At 26.1% G+C, this 16454-nt stretch overlaps 2 protein-coding genes across 2 annotated transcripts; one reads left to right on the top strand and one right to left on the bottom strand.

The window, feature by feature from the left end:
* Positions 1-3504: 3504 nt before the first annotated feature.
* Positions 3505-11618, top strand: LOC130671289 (transmembrane 9 superfamily member 4). The gene is made up of 9 exons (XM_057475079.1): positions 3505-3665; positions 3929-4176; positions 4244-4390; positions 4474-4626; positions 5904-6178; positions 6569-6787; positions 6868-7285; positions 7368-7551; positions 8321-11618. The coding sequence occupies exons 1-9, from the start codon at positions 3663-3665 to the stop codon at positions 8558-8560; spliced, it is 1887 nt and encodes a 628-aa protein (XP_057331062.1). The 5' UTR covers positions 3505-3662; the 3' UTR covers positions 8561-11618.
* Positions 9140-13639, bottom strand: LOC130671290 (metallophosphoesterase 1). The gene is made up of 9 exons (XM_057475081.1): positions 13011-13639; positions 12795-12940; positions 11691-11761; positions 11476-11616; positions 11250-11417; positions 11083-11174; positions 9656-9778; positions 9433-9573; positions 9140-9304 (listed from the first exon to the last, which is right to left on the bottom strand). Exons 1-9 carry the CDS (start codon positions 13122-13124, stop codon positions 9140-9142), a joined length of 1161 nt encoding a protein of 386 aa, XP_057331064.1. The 5' UTR covers positions 13125-13639.
* Between the last annotated feature and the right edge of the window lie 2815 nt (positions 13640-16454).

The following is a 16454-nucleotide window of genomic DNA, read 5'->3' as shown; positions in this document are numbered from 1 at the left end:
ATTCACTTTTACCGATGTATTAATTTGCGTTTGCGCTATTATTTTTTTAGCAATGATAATTTCTTTATGTTTTCCTTATATGATTTTTTAAATATATAGATTTATATATTTATTCTTTGACTGTGATATAAAAGCGATGATACTGCTGTACCTAGTAATTGACTTTTTGCTGAGGGGTAACTCAGCTACAAACCGAAAAGCAAGCCGGTGCTCGGTAGAGTGATTTTGCTCTTGAAAAATTTTTACGTTGCAACCATGGGGGCCCGAGTCCGGGGAGAGGGAATTTTCAATGTCTTGCATAGTGCGAGATGTCCCGTTGACGGATCTTAATTTAAGTCAACGTTAATTATGGGTGTTACTACGCATTAGAGTGGTTGCAGTGGACAGTAAGTGGGGAACAAAGAATAAGGGAATGTAAGGCAGAAAGAAAGAAATCTGTTGTGAAGTTTTTGTACCGCTCAATTGAATCTATCCTGGTTTCTCTCATGAGAAAATGGAATATCTATTCCTCATGATTGTTCAACATGAGTTTTGAAAAGTTTCCGAAGTCGGACATAACATCTTTAAAGAAAATAGAGATAACACTCTTTAAAGGGATATATTTTTAATTTTAAACATTTTCCAATTTTAAATTTTTCTATTCGTTCAGACAATTTAAATACTTTAAAAATTATACTGTTTATATAATCCTATTTAAAATGAAATAAAAGAAAGTACTCTAACGACCGAATCCCACCGATGCCACCAGAAAATTCATTGTTATGTCCGACTATTATTTGATTAATATTTAGGTTGCGTGGATTAGGGCGCTCGGACTACCCTGATTAAAAAAAAAATGATTAAAAAGTATTTAAAATGATTTGTTTTTTAATCGTTTTAAATACTTTTTAATCCTTCAAATCATTTCTAATCCTGTCTCTTATAGACATTTAACGTGTGAAATCATTTTTAATCATTTTTTTTAACCAGGGTAACCAATGCAATTTTCGGCTTAAATGTTTATAATTCAAGCCTTATTTTATTTCATTTTAGGGACACGTTTCAATGTAGGTTTTCCTTTAAATCAAGTTTGACTAAATCAGAGTTAGATTCATAAGTCGATGGATATAAAATATGCAAATTGATACATACGATTTCGGATTTATAGCGTCCTTATTTCCAATTAAATTTTGAGGCTGATTGAAAATTTGTTACTGAGTTGAGAAAGAAAAAAAGCCAATTATAAATTTCTTACTTTTGCGCTGATACTTTCTTTTTCTTTAATTTTTTTTTGGAATACTCCCTCCCTGTTGATCTCTGGATAGACTGCTGACTCTCTCGTACAAGCGATCTTCGAGCGAGGGTTGGGTGATAATGTTAACTTATTTTTATAAATAATACAAAATAATTATTGGCACTGTTTGTTTATTTTATGCTCAATTTTAGTTGGTAATTAAAAATAAAAATTCCTTTATTTTTCTTAATGGAAAATAGAGGTGATACTCGTCAAAGGAGTTTATTTTTAATTTTAAACATTTATTCACACTTTTTTTTTTGTTTTAATATAATATTTAAGATATAAATTTTGGATTATTTATAATCCTTTTACAAAGATAATTACACTCAAAAATGTGGCTTACACCCTTCTTTTATAGCACAATGTTTTATTTTTTATAATATTTAAGATATAGATTTGAATTTTATATATTTAATCGTATGGATATAATTACAATCACAAATGTGAGTTAACACTTAACTAAGCACTCACAACCAATAACACTTTTTATTTATGTAGGTTTTTATTCTTTTTGTTTTCTGTTTTCCGTTTTATTTATTTTGCGATGCAAATTTTTATAATTGCTTTATTTGAGCTAACTGACACTCTGATGTGTATATATTAGGGTGATCCAAAAAATAACAAATTTTTTTTTTTTTCTTCCAAACAGGTTCAAAAGTTTCATTTAGATAAAAAAAGACGCCTGTGAAAATTAGAGCTCTTAATATTAACATTAAGAGGTTCCTCATCGCACTTTTCTATTTTCCATAAGAATAACATGGGAAAAATTTTTTTTACGTCTTCTGATTTTTATAAGTAGCTAACGATGCGTCATAGGAATAATTGGCCGGCATATTTTTGTAGGGAATTGAATGCTCTACAAAAAAAGATTCTTATCATTTTTTGAGGAATCTATTTGTTTAAAAGTTATTTGAGGTTGAAGACGAATTCATATTAAATTTTGAGATTTTCTACTTTTCCGGCGAAACTATCAGACTTATTACAAAATATCATCAGACCTTTTTTGTAGACAATTTTATTTCCTAAAAGTTATTTCGAATAAAGTTTTTTCGAATTCCGCATTGTTTTCTAGTTATTTTATCTAGATCTAGATCTGGCGCAAGATACCAAGCATCTGCAGATAGCTTCTAGTGCAAGATATGCCTAAGTTAACTGTATCGATACATCTTGAGCAAGATATTTTCAAGATTCTCATACAATTCTTGGAGTATAACATTACACGGTTTTTTAACAAGTCTTGCGCAAGACTTGCAATATCAATCTCTGGACCAGTGTCTGCAGCAGCAAGATACAGGGTCATATAAAACATCCCTGATTAGAAAATACGATTAATGACGATCAAAAATGTTTTAAACGTTTTGAATCGTCTATTGATGATTGAAGATGATTAAAATCGATTAAATTTCTAATCGTTTTAAATCGTTTTTAATCTTCGTGACGATTAAAAATTTCAAATCGTCATGAATCGTCTTTAATTGTAAAATAAATAATATTGTAATTCCTGGTCCCACATGAAGATTAAAAACGATTCTTGACAATTTGAAATTTTAATCGGTTTTAATCGTAAAATAAACAAAAATTGTCTTTTGACGATTGGAGACGATTAAATGTAAAAAACCATGACGATTATGACTATTAAAGACGATTTATGACGATTAAATTTTCAATCGTTTTTAATCGTCACAAATCGTATTTTCTAATCAGGGATAGACAACCAGTGGATTTGCGACCAGGCTTGCACAGGACTTTTACAAGATTGTTATATAGGTGTATATGGAGATATATCTTTATTTCTAGTAATTATTTTTTATTAACTTTTTAATTTAGTTCTTTTTGATTATAAATATTTTCATATAGACACAATAATTATTTACAAATTTTTAAATAGTGACCATATTTTTTTTAGTAATTATAAATCTAGAGATTTTTTTATAGGGACTTTTTTTTATTCACTTATTTTACAATACATATTTATAATTTCACATTTTATTAATATACATATATTTTTAAATATTTAATTTTTTTTTTTACAATTTATTATTTTTATATTTTTCCATTTGTACAAAAATATTATACATATTTTAATTTTTAGAGATTTTTTTTTCCCGATGTTATACAACCCGACAAGATCTTATGGCCAGTGTTGTACCTCCTCTACGTGTCAAGATTTAAAAAAGCGCTAACTTCGCACTGTTGAAATGAAACTAAACGAACCACCTTATGTGTGTATGTCATGATTCACTTATACCTAAATATATCATATACCTGTATATTACAGATGTAATGCAAAAACGGTGTGTCGCGAATTGTTGTGGACATTGTAGGTGATTGAAATTAAATTGTGCAGTCGGCGCGGCGCGGCTCCATCAACAATTAACGTCACACAATGGTAAATAATATCCATTATTTTAATAATTTCATTTAACTAATTAAGTAATTTTATCATAAATTAACCTATCAACAATCAAAATTGTTTCATCTTTTGTTCATAAGATCAACAATGTTTTTCTTTAATTTTATTTGTAAAGATTGAATCAACAATTTGTTATGTCAATTTAAATAAATATATGGACTGTTCAATGATGTAATTGACATTATATTCTATTTAATAAACGATAAATTTTAAACAAATTTTTAATTATTTATTTACAGGGAAGATTAAAATGGAGTGCAGTTATAGGACTACTATTTTTCATACTAGAATTAGATGCCTTTTATGTTCCTGGAGTAGCTCCAGTTGAATTTAAAAAAGGCCAAAAAATAAATGTAAAAGCTGTGAAAATGACAAGTACACGTACGCAATTGCCATATGAATATTATTCATTGGGATTTTGTAGGCCAAAAAATGGAACTGTAATTTATATGTCAGAAAATTTGGGTGAAGTTCTTCGTGGTGATCGGTAAGATTTAATCATTTGTTTATATTTTTATAATTATCCGTTATTATTATTATTTATATTAAACTAGAATTGTAAACACGCCATATGAAGTAGCTATGGGAGAAGACATAAGTTGTAGATTATTGTGTCATTCGCCGCAGAAACCCATGAATTGGAATGAAAAAGAATCTAAGACTGTTATCGAACGAATACAACATGAATATACAGTTCATTTGTAAGTTTAAAAAATTTTAAATTCATAAATTCCTTGTTTTATTTATTCAATTTTATAAATTTATTTTTTTATTGACCATATAGGTTGATAGATAATTTACCTGCCGCCACTAAAAAAACTCATAAAGATGACAATACCATAGTTTATTATGGTTATCGGCTTGGTGGTGTCAAAGGTGATCAAGTATACATAAACAATTATCTTAAACTTAAGCTGAGTTATCATAAACATGGAGAGTGAGTACTAATATAATTTCCAATACTAAAGATATTTTTATTTTATAATATTAAAATTTTAATCATAAATGATTATCAGCATTCATCCTTAGATGCAAATATTATTTAATAAATGATACACCATACATTTATTATTTACTTTTTATTAAGGTAAAAGATCCTGGACCCGATCAGTACAATTAGTTGCTCATCTGATTAAAGGCATTTTGTAATTTTTATAAAAATAATTTCAAGTAAAAAACTGATTATTGATAAATAATTATTTGTGAATCTAAATATGTTAGAATATGACTATTAAAGTATTTTATAATTTGTTATGAATTTAAATTAAATGACTGTTTTCAAAATCGCACTCAGCGGGCCATATTTACTTGACCGTTCGTTCGTTAGATTAAATTTAGGTTCAGTTAAATTCTTTAATAATTTTTAAAATTATATGTTATTCAATATATTGTTATGCCTCCATACACTATTTTCACGGTCACTTCTAAAAGTGCTGGTGGCGCTATGAGCCGCATGACTACTTATTCTTTTCTCAGAGCGTAATAATATCAGTTGTAGCATCACTTGCAATCGCTGAATGCCGGTAGTTAGTCAGAAAGAAGGACCGAAAGAATTAAGAATAATTACAGAATTGTTAATTAAGAATAACATTGATTTAAATAGAATAAAAGTATCATTCCTTAATTTCTATGATTAGCACTATTATTCTTATAGTTGTAAGATATTCAAATCAATTTACTATTAACATATTTGTCATACATTTGAAAGTGAAGTTTTCTGTGTTATTTGTCATTAAATAAGTAAAACTCTATTAAAATTAAGAATTCGAGTGTCGATATTGTTCAAGAAAATACCAAAAACTCTCAGAACATAACAATATATTTTTAATTTTATAAATTATTCTCCAAATCAATAAACTTATAATTCAATTGATATTGTCTTTGAGCGAGAATAAAGCCATGTGTTGATCAAGTAATGATACATCACAACATCTAGTGAACGACTATGGGTGCACTTAACGACCTTATTTAAAAAATAATCTATCAAGATTATTCTTCAAATTAAAATTTTTTTCTATTATTTAAAACTACAAAAAATAACTTTAAGAAAAAAATGATCTTTTATTTAATTTACCAATTTATATTGACTGTTTTAATTTCGCTGCAATGAAAAGTGCGCGGGTCGTAGGTTTTTTATCTTATTTCAAAGTTATTTTATCATTTAAATTAAAAAAAATTGTTGATTTATCAATTAAATAAATTTTAATTTTACAGTAATGAATTTAGAGTAGTCGGTTTTGAAGTTGATGCAAGATCTGTTGATTTCAACGAAGTAGAATTTAAAGACAACAATTGTCAACCACCGGGTGATGTTTCTCCACAGTATGTTAATCCAAAAGGAACAAGACTTTTATTTTTATATTCTGTTGAATGGACTGAATCAGATGTTAGTTGGGCCAGTAGATGGGACGTTTACTTAGGAATGAATGATGTTGAAATTCATTGGTTTTCAATTATCAATTCTCTTGTTGTTGTATTCTTTCTATCAGGTAATGTTAAAAATAATTGATTTATTTTATTTTAACTTGAACATGTGTTTTAAACTTTAACGGCCACAAGTAGTTTTCTTAATCTTCTTGATCCACAATAAAAATTTATATTTTTAAAATATCTTAATAATTATTTACCTAACGAAGTGCGGTTTTCTTGATAAGGTAACATGATAAAATTATTTAAATAATATTTCTTATAAAAATATTGATTAATTTAATTTCTAAAGCTGATAAAAAACATTGGAGTTGTTTAGATTCTTTGTGATCATTATGATTCATGCCGAGTGTGACCGCTTAGAGTTAAAATGATATTTTAAAAAATTTTTTATGATATTTAATAAATAATAACACAATTTATGTCATTAATGATAATTATTAATTTATTAGGAATTCTTACAATGATTATGGTAAGAACATTACGAAGAGATATTGCTCGCTATAATGCAGGCGATAGTGATAGTCTAGCAAGTTTGGATGAATCAATTGAAGAAACTGGTTGGAAATTAGTTCACGGTGATGTATTTAGACCACCAACAAATTCACGTCTCTTTGCTGCTGTTATCGGCAGTGGTATTCAGATATTTTTTATGGCACTAATCACAATATGTAAGAAATATTTATTAATCAGTAATTTATATTTATTATTGGAAATTCAAAAATTATTATAATGCCTTTTTTTCAAAAAGTTTTTGCTATGTTGGGAATGCTTTCACCGGCAAGCAGAGGAGCACTTGCTACTTGTGCAATTTTTTTCTACGCATTTTCTGGTTTGGTCGCCGGTTATTTTTCAGCACGTTTATATAAAACAATACGTGGTAGACAATGGAAACGTGCAGCTCTTTTAACAGCAACATTTTATCCTGGAATAGTATTTGGCACATGTTTTTTCCTTAATTTTTTTATTTGGGGAAAACACAGTTCCGGTGCAGTACCATTTACTACAATGTTATCATTACTATGTCTTTGGTTCGGTATTTCTCTTCCTCTCGTTTACTTAGGATACTTTTTCGGTTATCGTAAACAACCATTCACACATCCAGTTAGAACAAATCAAATTCCAAGACAAGTACCCGATCAATTGTGGTACATGAATCCATTTTTATGGTAACTTTCAATTATTATTATTATCATTTATAAATAATATTTATAAAAATAAATTAAATAAATTACTTTTAATTATTTGTAGTACACTAATGGCTGGAATTTTACCATTTGGAGCAGTATTTATTGAATTATTTTTCATTTTAACTGCTCTATGGGAAAATAGATTTTATTATCTTTTTGGCTTCCTGTTTCTCGTATTTTGTATCCTGGTTATTTCATGCTCACAAATATCAATTGTTATGGCCTATTTTCAACTATGCGGAGAAGTAAGTAGTTTTTATTCTATTATTTTTTTTTAATCAAGTTAAGGGAGGAAAGGGGTCTGAGATACAAGAAAAAGAGCATATTTTTGTAATTTTTTTTTTTTTCAGAGTAGTTTCTCTATTAAAATTCTAAAAGTTTGTGACATTATTAAGCATCATTCCAAGAATATTCTGCTAAATTTCTATTCAAAAAATATTGAAAATTAAGCCGGTGGTAGTGAAGAGGACCGATTCATCTGAAATCATCTGAAATCAAAAAATCAGATAGATTTCTTTAGTACATAAGTTTATCTTAGATTTGAACGAAGGTTTTTTTTCACTAACTACTTATTTTTTAATTAAACAAAAGGAGCAATTTTTGGCAAAAATCAGAGTTTTTTGTTTGCACCTTTACCAAAAATTCAAAAATGAATATTTCTTTTAGTCCTTCGTTCAAATCTAAGATACACTTAAGTACTAAAAAAATCTTGTTGTTTTTTTTATTTTAAATGAGACAGTCATGAATTATCCTGCCTACGGCATGGAGACTTTTTTTTTAAGTGACTCGGTTCTCTCCACTATCACTGGCTTATTTTTTAAATATTTTTCTATAAAAATTTAGCAGAATATTTTTGGAATGATGCTTAATAATGTCACAAATTTTAAGAATTTTAATAAAGAAGGTACTCTGAAAAAAAAAACCACAAAAATATGCTCTTTTTTTTTGTATCTCAGACCCTTTTTCCCCCTTAAATAATTACTGAGTAATAAGTTTTAACTGTTTTGTATAAAGGATTACAGATGGTGGTGGAGAAGTTTTATTGTCAGTGGCGGATCAGCTGTCTACGTTTTTGCCTATTCAGTTTTTTACTTTATGACAAAACTTGAAATTACCGAATTAGTGCCAACGTTAATGTACTTCGGTTATACAGGACTAATGGTTTTGACATTTTGGTTATTAACTGGAACAATAGGCTTCTTTGCTGCTTATGCATTTATTCGTAAAATATATGCGGCAGTAAAGATCGACTAGTCGTTAATTTTCTTATAGTTGACTTCTCTTTATAATTAAAAAAAAAAAAATAATAATAATAATAATAAAAACAGAGACAATTTTTTATTAATATTAATGTGTGCGAAAACTCATTCTGCCTAATTTTTGGCAATTGAATAAATATATCAGGTGAACGATAGAACGAATGATTAAATATAATGAATAAAATAAAATAGTTATGATTATACTTAGTTTACATATTTTAAAGAAACAAAACTTTTCAAATTCGCATACTCAGTTGAATTATTACTTTGATGCTTTGAAAAAATAAAAAAAGACAAATAAAATAAATAATGAAATCATTGTCATATTTATTAGTACTTACAATATTTAAAATCATAAATAAATTTATTTAAAAATGCCAGTATATTTTATTTTTGAATATTTTTTTCAGTACACTTAAGCATATGTAAGTACAATAAAAATTGATAATAATCTAGACAATATCAGTATTTTAAATATGAAAAATCTGATATATTATTTAATGTACAGAGCTTTGTTAAAAAAAAAAACAAATGAGAGATCATTATTTATTTATATCCAATTAATTGATAATAATCAATGTAGTTTTAAAAAGTGATGATGACGATTCTTCTTTTGCTTGATTCGGAACAAAAGATAAAAAACAATTAAAATTCCACCAATAGTGTATATTGTAATGACGGTATTTTCAACAGGCATGTAACATTTTGATAAAGCGTAATTATCTGGTGTAAAAACTCCCTAAAATAAAGTATAAAATAATTATATAAAATATTTAAATAAGTATATAAAATAAATATTAAAATTAATTGTATGAAATAATTATTCAATAGATTGTTTAAAATTATTTAAATTTTTTATTTATTTACCATTAAAAATGATGGATTATTTTTATTTCTCCAACTATATGAAGGAATTGTAACTTCTAGTGTATCTTCACCGTGCATAAGCTTGCAACCATGATGCGTATGACCGTCAACAATTAATCTTGGATTCAATAATTCCAAAAGCTATTCATTTTTTTTCATTTAAAAATTAATACTTTAAAGTATACAACAATTAAAACAATAAATAAATTTAAAATGAAATTACTTGTTCAGATGATTCTTTTGATATACAATCCCATCGTTCTCGAAATTTCAAGTCTATAATTTCATCTGGTGCTCGATCTGGTTCTCTGCAGAGACTATCAGACTTTCGATACATTGGAAAATGCTAAACAAAATTTATTTTTATTATCTTTATTATTAAGAGAATAAGGAAAATTTTGTTCCCGCTATATCTATGTGATAGAATTAGTTAATGTTATTGAAATCGGTATCATTAGATAGGTCTTGACTTGAATTTGTGCCTTTTCATAGTTTAAACTCTTTTTAATAGCCAAGTATTGACATAAATGGATTTATCTATATCATTCGAATTACATTTAAATTACGCAGACAAAAAGACCATCGTATTCATTTTATTTAAATAAATTAATATTTCAATTATTCTGTCACTGAATGTGATTGAATATATGAATCGTTGATTTGAGAAACCCCATAAGTCAAGAAAACAAAATTTTTCAGGAAACAAAAAAAACATTGTTTTGGGAAAACTTGACATTAAAAGAATAAATAAACAATTGAATACAATAATGTTAGCGTCTCTGAAAAGATTCCAACAAGAAAAATTTAATTTTTTAACTGAAACTACTTAAAAAAATTATTTAAAGTTGATTGACTTATGGGGTTTCTCAACCAAACGGAAAAAAAAATTATAAAATCATTGTTTTTTTAAATGTTTCTACTCAAATCATTTATTACACTGATAAAATGAAGTATTAAATATGTATTTGAACTCTGAAACTAAGAAATTACAAAAAATTATAATTAATTTAAACATTTTAATTAGTAATATAATGGTCAACAATAAAACAACATTTGAAATTAATTTCCCAAAAGAGCGCGAATTTTAAATAAAAAAAAGAAAAAAAATTATTTCTGTAAAACTAAAACTGCATATGTTTATTTGAGTCATTGACTTATTGGGGTTTCTTAATTAAATGAAATTGCTGTCACCCCGTTAATTTTTTTTTAAACGCTGATTTGATGCATATTTTGATTGATTTCTATGGAGGGAGATCCAAAGAACCCAAAAATGCAGAAACCCAATTTCGCAAAAAACATGACTTATGGGGTTTCTCAAATAAACGATTCATATATAACTATTATAAAAGTATATAATTAACAGAGAATATGAAAAATTTAATCTATGTCATGTCTTCTATGATAATAAAAATTAAACAAATTTTATTTGGTATCAGTGACAAAAATATATTAGATGACTAATAAAAAAAAATTGACCGTGTGAAGATTTTTTTTCAAAAATCCCATGATAATACAATCATCGAAATCAATATGTATGGAATATACGAAGCTTTAATCGAAATTAATCCAAAATAAATAATTGTCAAAATTTTATGCACCAACTTCCCGAGTAACAAGTTATTAAGTAAAAAAATGAAAACAGTTAAGTACTTGAAGTAAAATTGGCCTGCTGTATCTTTCAATTGTATTTTTCGTAGACTTTGAACAATCAGTTTTTATACCTTTTGCACATTTCAATTGCTCTATTTAAACAAAAAAAATTTTAATAATTAAGAATAAATTAAATTATTATCATTAAAAATAAATAAAGATTATACTTGATATTTTATAAGTAGCAACTTCAGCGGGCCTACAAAGAAAACATCCGTCTCCTTCAAAGGCCATACTGTTAATAAGTACAAAATGATTTCCTCGTATACTGACTCTTCGGACATTTGGTGATTTCATACCATCAATAAATCGTTGATTTGTATAAGGTGTTATTGCTGTAATAATTATATTTTAATAATAATTATTCTTGAAAAATAACTTGAGTATACAAACCATAGTGAAAACCCATGTCATGATTTCCGGCAAGTACATAAGAATAAGTATTTTTTGGAACCGCAAAAAGAGAATGGAATCTATTAACATAAGTTTCAAATTGATCTGGACTACTTCGAAGTCCTTCATCAAATATATCTCCTGTAATTAATTAAATTTAATATTAGAGAAAAATATAGTCTGCATTATTTATTTAAATTAAATAATTTACGAACCTAAGAAAAAAACAATATCAGGCTTATGGAGAACCATTGATGTTTGAAAAGTTCTGTGCATTTGCCATTCTCTAAAAATATAAATACATTTTTTTATTCAATAATATTTTATAATTACAATTACATTATAAAATAGGAGAAATCTGTAGTCTCTACGTGACTGCCCGAGTATTACCGCCAACTTTATTAAATATGATTTGAATTTAATTGTATAATCATGAGATTTTTTTTTTTAAATCTATACACGGTCAAATTTTTTTTTATTAGTCGCCTAATATATTTTCTTCACTGATATCAAAGTAAATCTGTTTAATTTTTATTATCATAGAAGACATGTCATAGATTAAATTTTTCATATTCTCTCTTAATTATATACTTTTATATTAGTTATATATATATACAGTCACATTCAGTGACAGAATATTTAAAATATTAATTCATTTAAATAAAATAAATACGATGGTCTTTTTTTCTGCATATTTTAAATGTAATTCGAATGGTATCGATAAATTTATTTATCTCAATACTTGGCAATGAAATAGAATTGAAACCATGAAAAGTCACAAATTCAAGTCAAGACCTTTTTAACGTTACCGAATTTAAGAACATTAACTAATTCTATCATAAAGATATGGCAGGAACAAAATTTTTCTTATTATCTTAATAATATAGATAATACTATATTTTTTACATACATCCAATCATTTAACTGTAATTGCACGTTTAAGTAAACAAATAAATTCAAATATATTAATTATAAATAAATAAATTATAAAACTATAGAGGTACGTTAATAAATTAAAAGGTTGTTGTAATTTAATCATTTAGTCAAAATATTAGTTTAGAATAAAATGAATACTAAAAATTAATCAAGTGAAACAAAAATTAGTTGAGCGTTAATTTAAATTGTAATTGTAATTAAACTATTTAATTTTCTAAAAAATTTATAATAATTATTTTCTGGAGAATTCAAAGATGTACAAAATTGTCAGCATAAATTTTTGTCGTAACTATGATAGTTTTATTGTGTGGAATAAATTGTAACACATCCAGCGAAGTAGGAGAATATCAGATAATATTTTGTATAAATAAATTAATACGAACCTTCTAAGTTTATCGAACCAATGTCCATTTATAGATCCTAATAAATGAGTATCTGCTATAAAAATTATTTTAACAGGTTTTTCATCTGGTCTTGACGGTTTAATTGTTGGATCTGCTTTTGAAACATCAAGATCTGGCCACGAGCACTAAAAATTTTAATAAAATAAATATATACATAAATAAAACTAATATAAAATAACAATTATTTATTCTTACTTGTGCAAGGACGACATAATAATTGAGATATTCACAGTAGACTAACAGACAAATACCAGCAATAAAAGCTTGGAGTAAATAATATTTATAGGATCGTCTGTTTGTGCCTAACATTGGTGTTCAAAATATTTTGATATCAATTTAGATAAATTACAAAATACCATTTGTCAAAACTATCAAACTTTTTTGTTATTATTCAATTACTTATGTTTTAATTGAATAAACAAAAATTCACCAAGTTATGATTTTCTGTGATGATTAAAAAAAACATTTAGATGCTGAATCATCAATTGACAGGCTGATTTATCATACAATAAATAACTTTAAATTAAAATTTTTCATAAATTAATTTGGTTTAAGAAAGTACATTTTAAGATTAAAATAAATTAATTCAAGTATAAATTGTAAATAATCCATTGATGAGTTTATTTGTTCTAATATATTTTTAAGATTTATCTTTATCGTAAAATTAAATATACTTTGTTTATATTTTATTGGATTATCTTCAATATAATACTGATAAAAGTAAAGCTATGCATTTTTATTCCATAATAATGATACAATTTGAACAAAAAGATGTCTTCACATGCAGTTTTGGTATTTTATTTTCTGATTGTTTACTATGAAAATTGGGGAGAAAATATCACATGCAATCATGGAAAACAGAGAAAGAAGCAGATGTATATATTTCCTCTCTGTCTTTCTTGCAAACAAACAGAACGCCCAAGGCGCCAATACTTGCGAACATTCAAAATATTTAAATTGATGGAAAAATGATTATGACACTAAAGTTAGCCGGCATCTAATAATTTTTGGATTATTTTTCAAAACGATAAAATATGAAAAAAAAATATTTCAAAAAATTTCACCTATAGTTTTTTTAATTTTCTAAATGTGCACACTTATGGCTTTTTTTTTGACATTTGTTGAAAAAAAAAATCCGAAAATTGTTTTGTCTGTAAATTCCAGGATCAAGAGTATGAATGTAGCTGTCAATTGTGAATTTTTAAATCTTAGAATAAGTGAACAAAGTGTAGGCTAAGTAAAAATGAAAAAATACATATTTAGATAAGTACAAAAACCGTACGTGCATTTTTTCAATTTCATTATTTTAATTAATTAATTTATTTATTTCAAATTTATAAATTTTCTACACTGTAAAAAAAGATTCCTGACGTCAAACCAGATTCATTTGGCTCAAGTACTCCGTGCGTTTGGATACAGCCAAGCGCGTCAAGCGATTGAGTCTACCGCCCTCTACGTTTGACAGTATATTTTGCTCCAACTAAGAGTTTCTTGAGGCGAGGTCCCGATTCGTTTGAACTAATTCTATAGTATTTGATATAACTCAATAGCTTTTTTCATTTAAAAAAAAATAGGAATTAGTTCAAGTCATGAATGCTGTTGATACAATAATGATTTTCGTTTTACATAAAATAATCAAAAATTTCACTCAAAGTAATTTGTAAGGTCATTGAAGGTATGAAGAATTTTCAGTTAAGTCATAATTTTATTAAAGCAAATGAATTTTAGTGTTGAAAGTAATATTTTTTTAGGTCCGTAGAAACTCTCCTTGCAATTGATTCAATAAAAAATCGAATTGTTTCAAATTTCTGTATTGCATTGATCCAAAAAAAACAGTAATCTGAACCAAGTGAATATTGCCTTTAATTATTTCATCAATAATTAATTAAAAAAAAATTTTTTTTTGCGTTTTTTTATTTTTACTTTTACTTTTATTATTATTATTTATTTATTTATTATTTTTTTTTTTTATCAAGTATTGGGACAATTACATTATGTTATTATTATTATTATTACATTATATATATTAACACTTTACAAATAATTCTGACACACTCAGTTTTTAGTGAAAAATTAAATAATCGTACTATTGGTTCCGGAGGATTCGAACCCAGTACCCTACGCATGAGAGTCAGACGCTTTACCGCTACGCTACGGAACCTGTAGGAAATTTTTAGTTTAGTTGTGCTTCTAGTACTTTGTTTTCATATTGAATGGATATATACAGTCAATTGCTTATACATTGATCTAAACGAGATAAATATGTGACTCTTTTTATAAATAAATTTTTCTATTTAATCGATAATATAAAGACTTTCATTCAAATATAATTCAATATTTTGTAACGAATACATTTATATTCTTGTCGAATATTTTTCAGTTTTCATGTGAGTGCGTCAAATTACTCCAACAACCTCGTCGGATTCTCTCCCCAAGAAACTTGTCGGTTGACACGACACGTTCGGTATTATAGGAAACTACTTTTGTTTCATTGAAACAAGTGAAGTTGTCAAATTAAATGTTTCAAGAGTTTCAGTTAAATTTCTAAAAATTGAAGAGTTTGCGTTAACAAGTTTTTATTTTTAAATCAAGTACATCCAAAATTTAATTAAAATATATTTTACTATTCAATCAAATGTTACTTTAATTACGGTCAAACTTGAAAACTTTTAGCATAAACGCTTAAGCAATTTCTCATAATCGAGTAGAGATTTTCATTCAATAAAAATGATTTTCTTGAGACAAACTAGTTTTCGTTGGTTCAAACGAATTTGGTTTCACTGAAGATGAAATTTGTCAAACTCTTAGGGAGTTTGATGTCAGTACCTTATTTTTTACAGTGTACTGTCTGCTACATTCACACTCATCCAGGATCATAAATTATTGAATTATGTACGATAAAATTAATTTTTATTCTACTTAGATTTTATTTATTTATTCTAAAATTAAAAAAATTGCCAATTGTCAGCTGCATTCACACTTATCCTGATTCTGGAAATTTAAAGTGATGTCAAAATAAAGTATTTAAGTTAGTTTATAATAATATTTATATTTTACTTTTATGACAGATTTCAACTTGTTTATAACTTAAAGTAATTTGTTTCTAATGTCAAAAATAATTTTTAACAGTGTAAAAAGTAAAAATAACATTATTATTTAAATAGTAATATGATAATAAATTAAAATATTAATCAGACAATTTTATTGTTTTTATACCATTAGTCGCTTATTTTAACAAATTAAATCGTTTTTGTAAAAAAAAATTTCAAGTAAAAAAATGATCGTTAATAAATAAATATGTGTTACACATAATTATTAATAAAATAATTATGTGTAACTTTAAATATATTAGAATCCTGTGTAAAAAAATTCGTTCCAAAAATATTCCAAAAAAGTTCCGTATGTGGAACTTCTGAACATGAGACAGAGTAGAACTTCGAATGGAACTTTTTTGGAAGGTTAGTCATTTTGATGGTAAAGAAAAAAAGTTTTTATGAGCAAATTTAGAGTCAAAAAAGGACGTTCGTGGAACTTTTTTGGAATTTTTTATGAACGTTTTTTTTAGTTCTATAAAAAATTCAAAAGTAGTGATTTTTGAACTATTTTGGTATGTTTCTAGAACGTCTTTATTCTACAAAA

The sequence above is a fragment of the Microplitis mediator genome, chromosome 7 (genome assembly GCF_029852145.1).
Source record: "Microplitis mediator isolate UGA2020A chromosome 7, iyMicMedi2.1, whole genome shotgun sequence".
In the NCBI taxonomy this organism is placed as follows: Eukaryota; Metazoa; Arthropoda; class Insecta; order Hymenoptera; family Braconidae; genus Microplitis; species Microplitis mediator.
Note: the sequence above shows the minus strand (reverse complement) of the source record. Positions and strands in the feature narration are given on the sequence as shown.

Bases quoted from the DNA above. Each gene is read 5' to 3' on its own strand.
- LOC130671289 (XM_057475079.1), top strand. The intron at 7,286-7,367 runs GTAACTTTCAAT...AATTATTTGTAG, and splicing joins TACATGAATCCATTTTTATG to TACACTAATGGCTGGAATTT. The intron at 7,552-8,320 runs GTAAGTAGTTTT...TTTTGTATAAAG, and splicing joins ATTTTCAACTATGCGGAGAA to GATTACAGATGGTGGTGGAG.
- LOC130671290 (XM_057475081.1), bottom strand. From the start codon at position 13,124: ATGTTAGGCACAAACAGACGATCCTATAAATATTATTTACTCCAAGCT. The intron at 11,762-12,794 runs GTTCGTATTAAT...TTATATTTTTAG, and splicing joins TGGTTCGATAAACTTAGAAG to AGAATGGCAAATGCACAGAA. The intron at 11,418-11,475 runs GTTTGTATACTC...TAATTATTACAG, and splicing joins TGACATGGGTTTTCACTATG to CAATAACACCTTATACAAAT.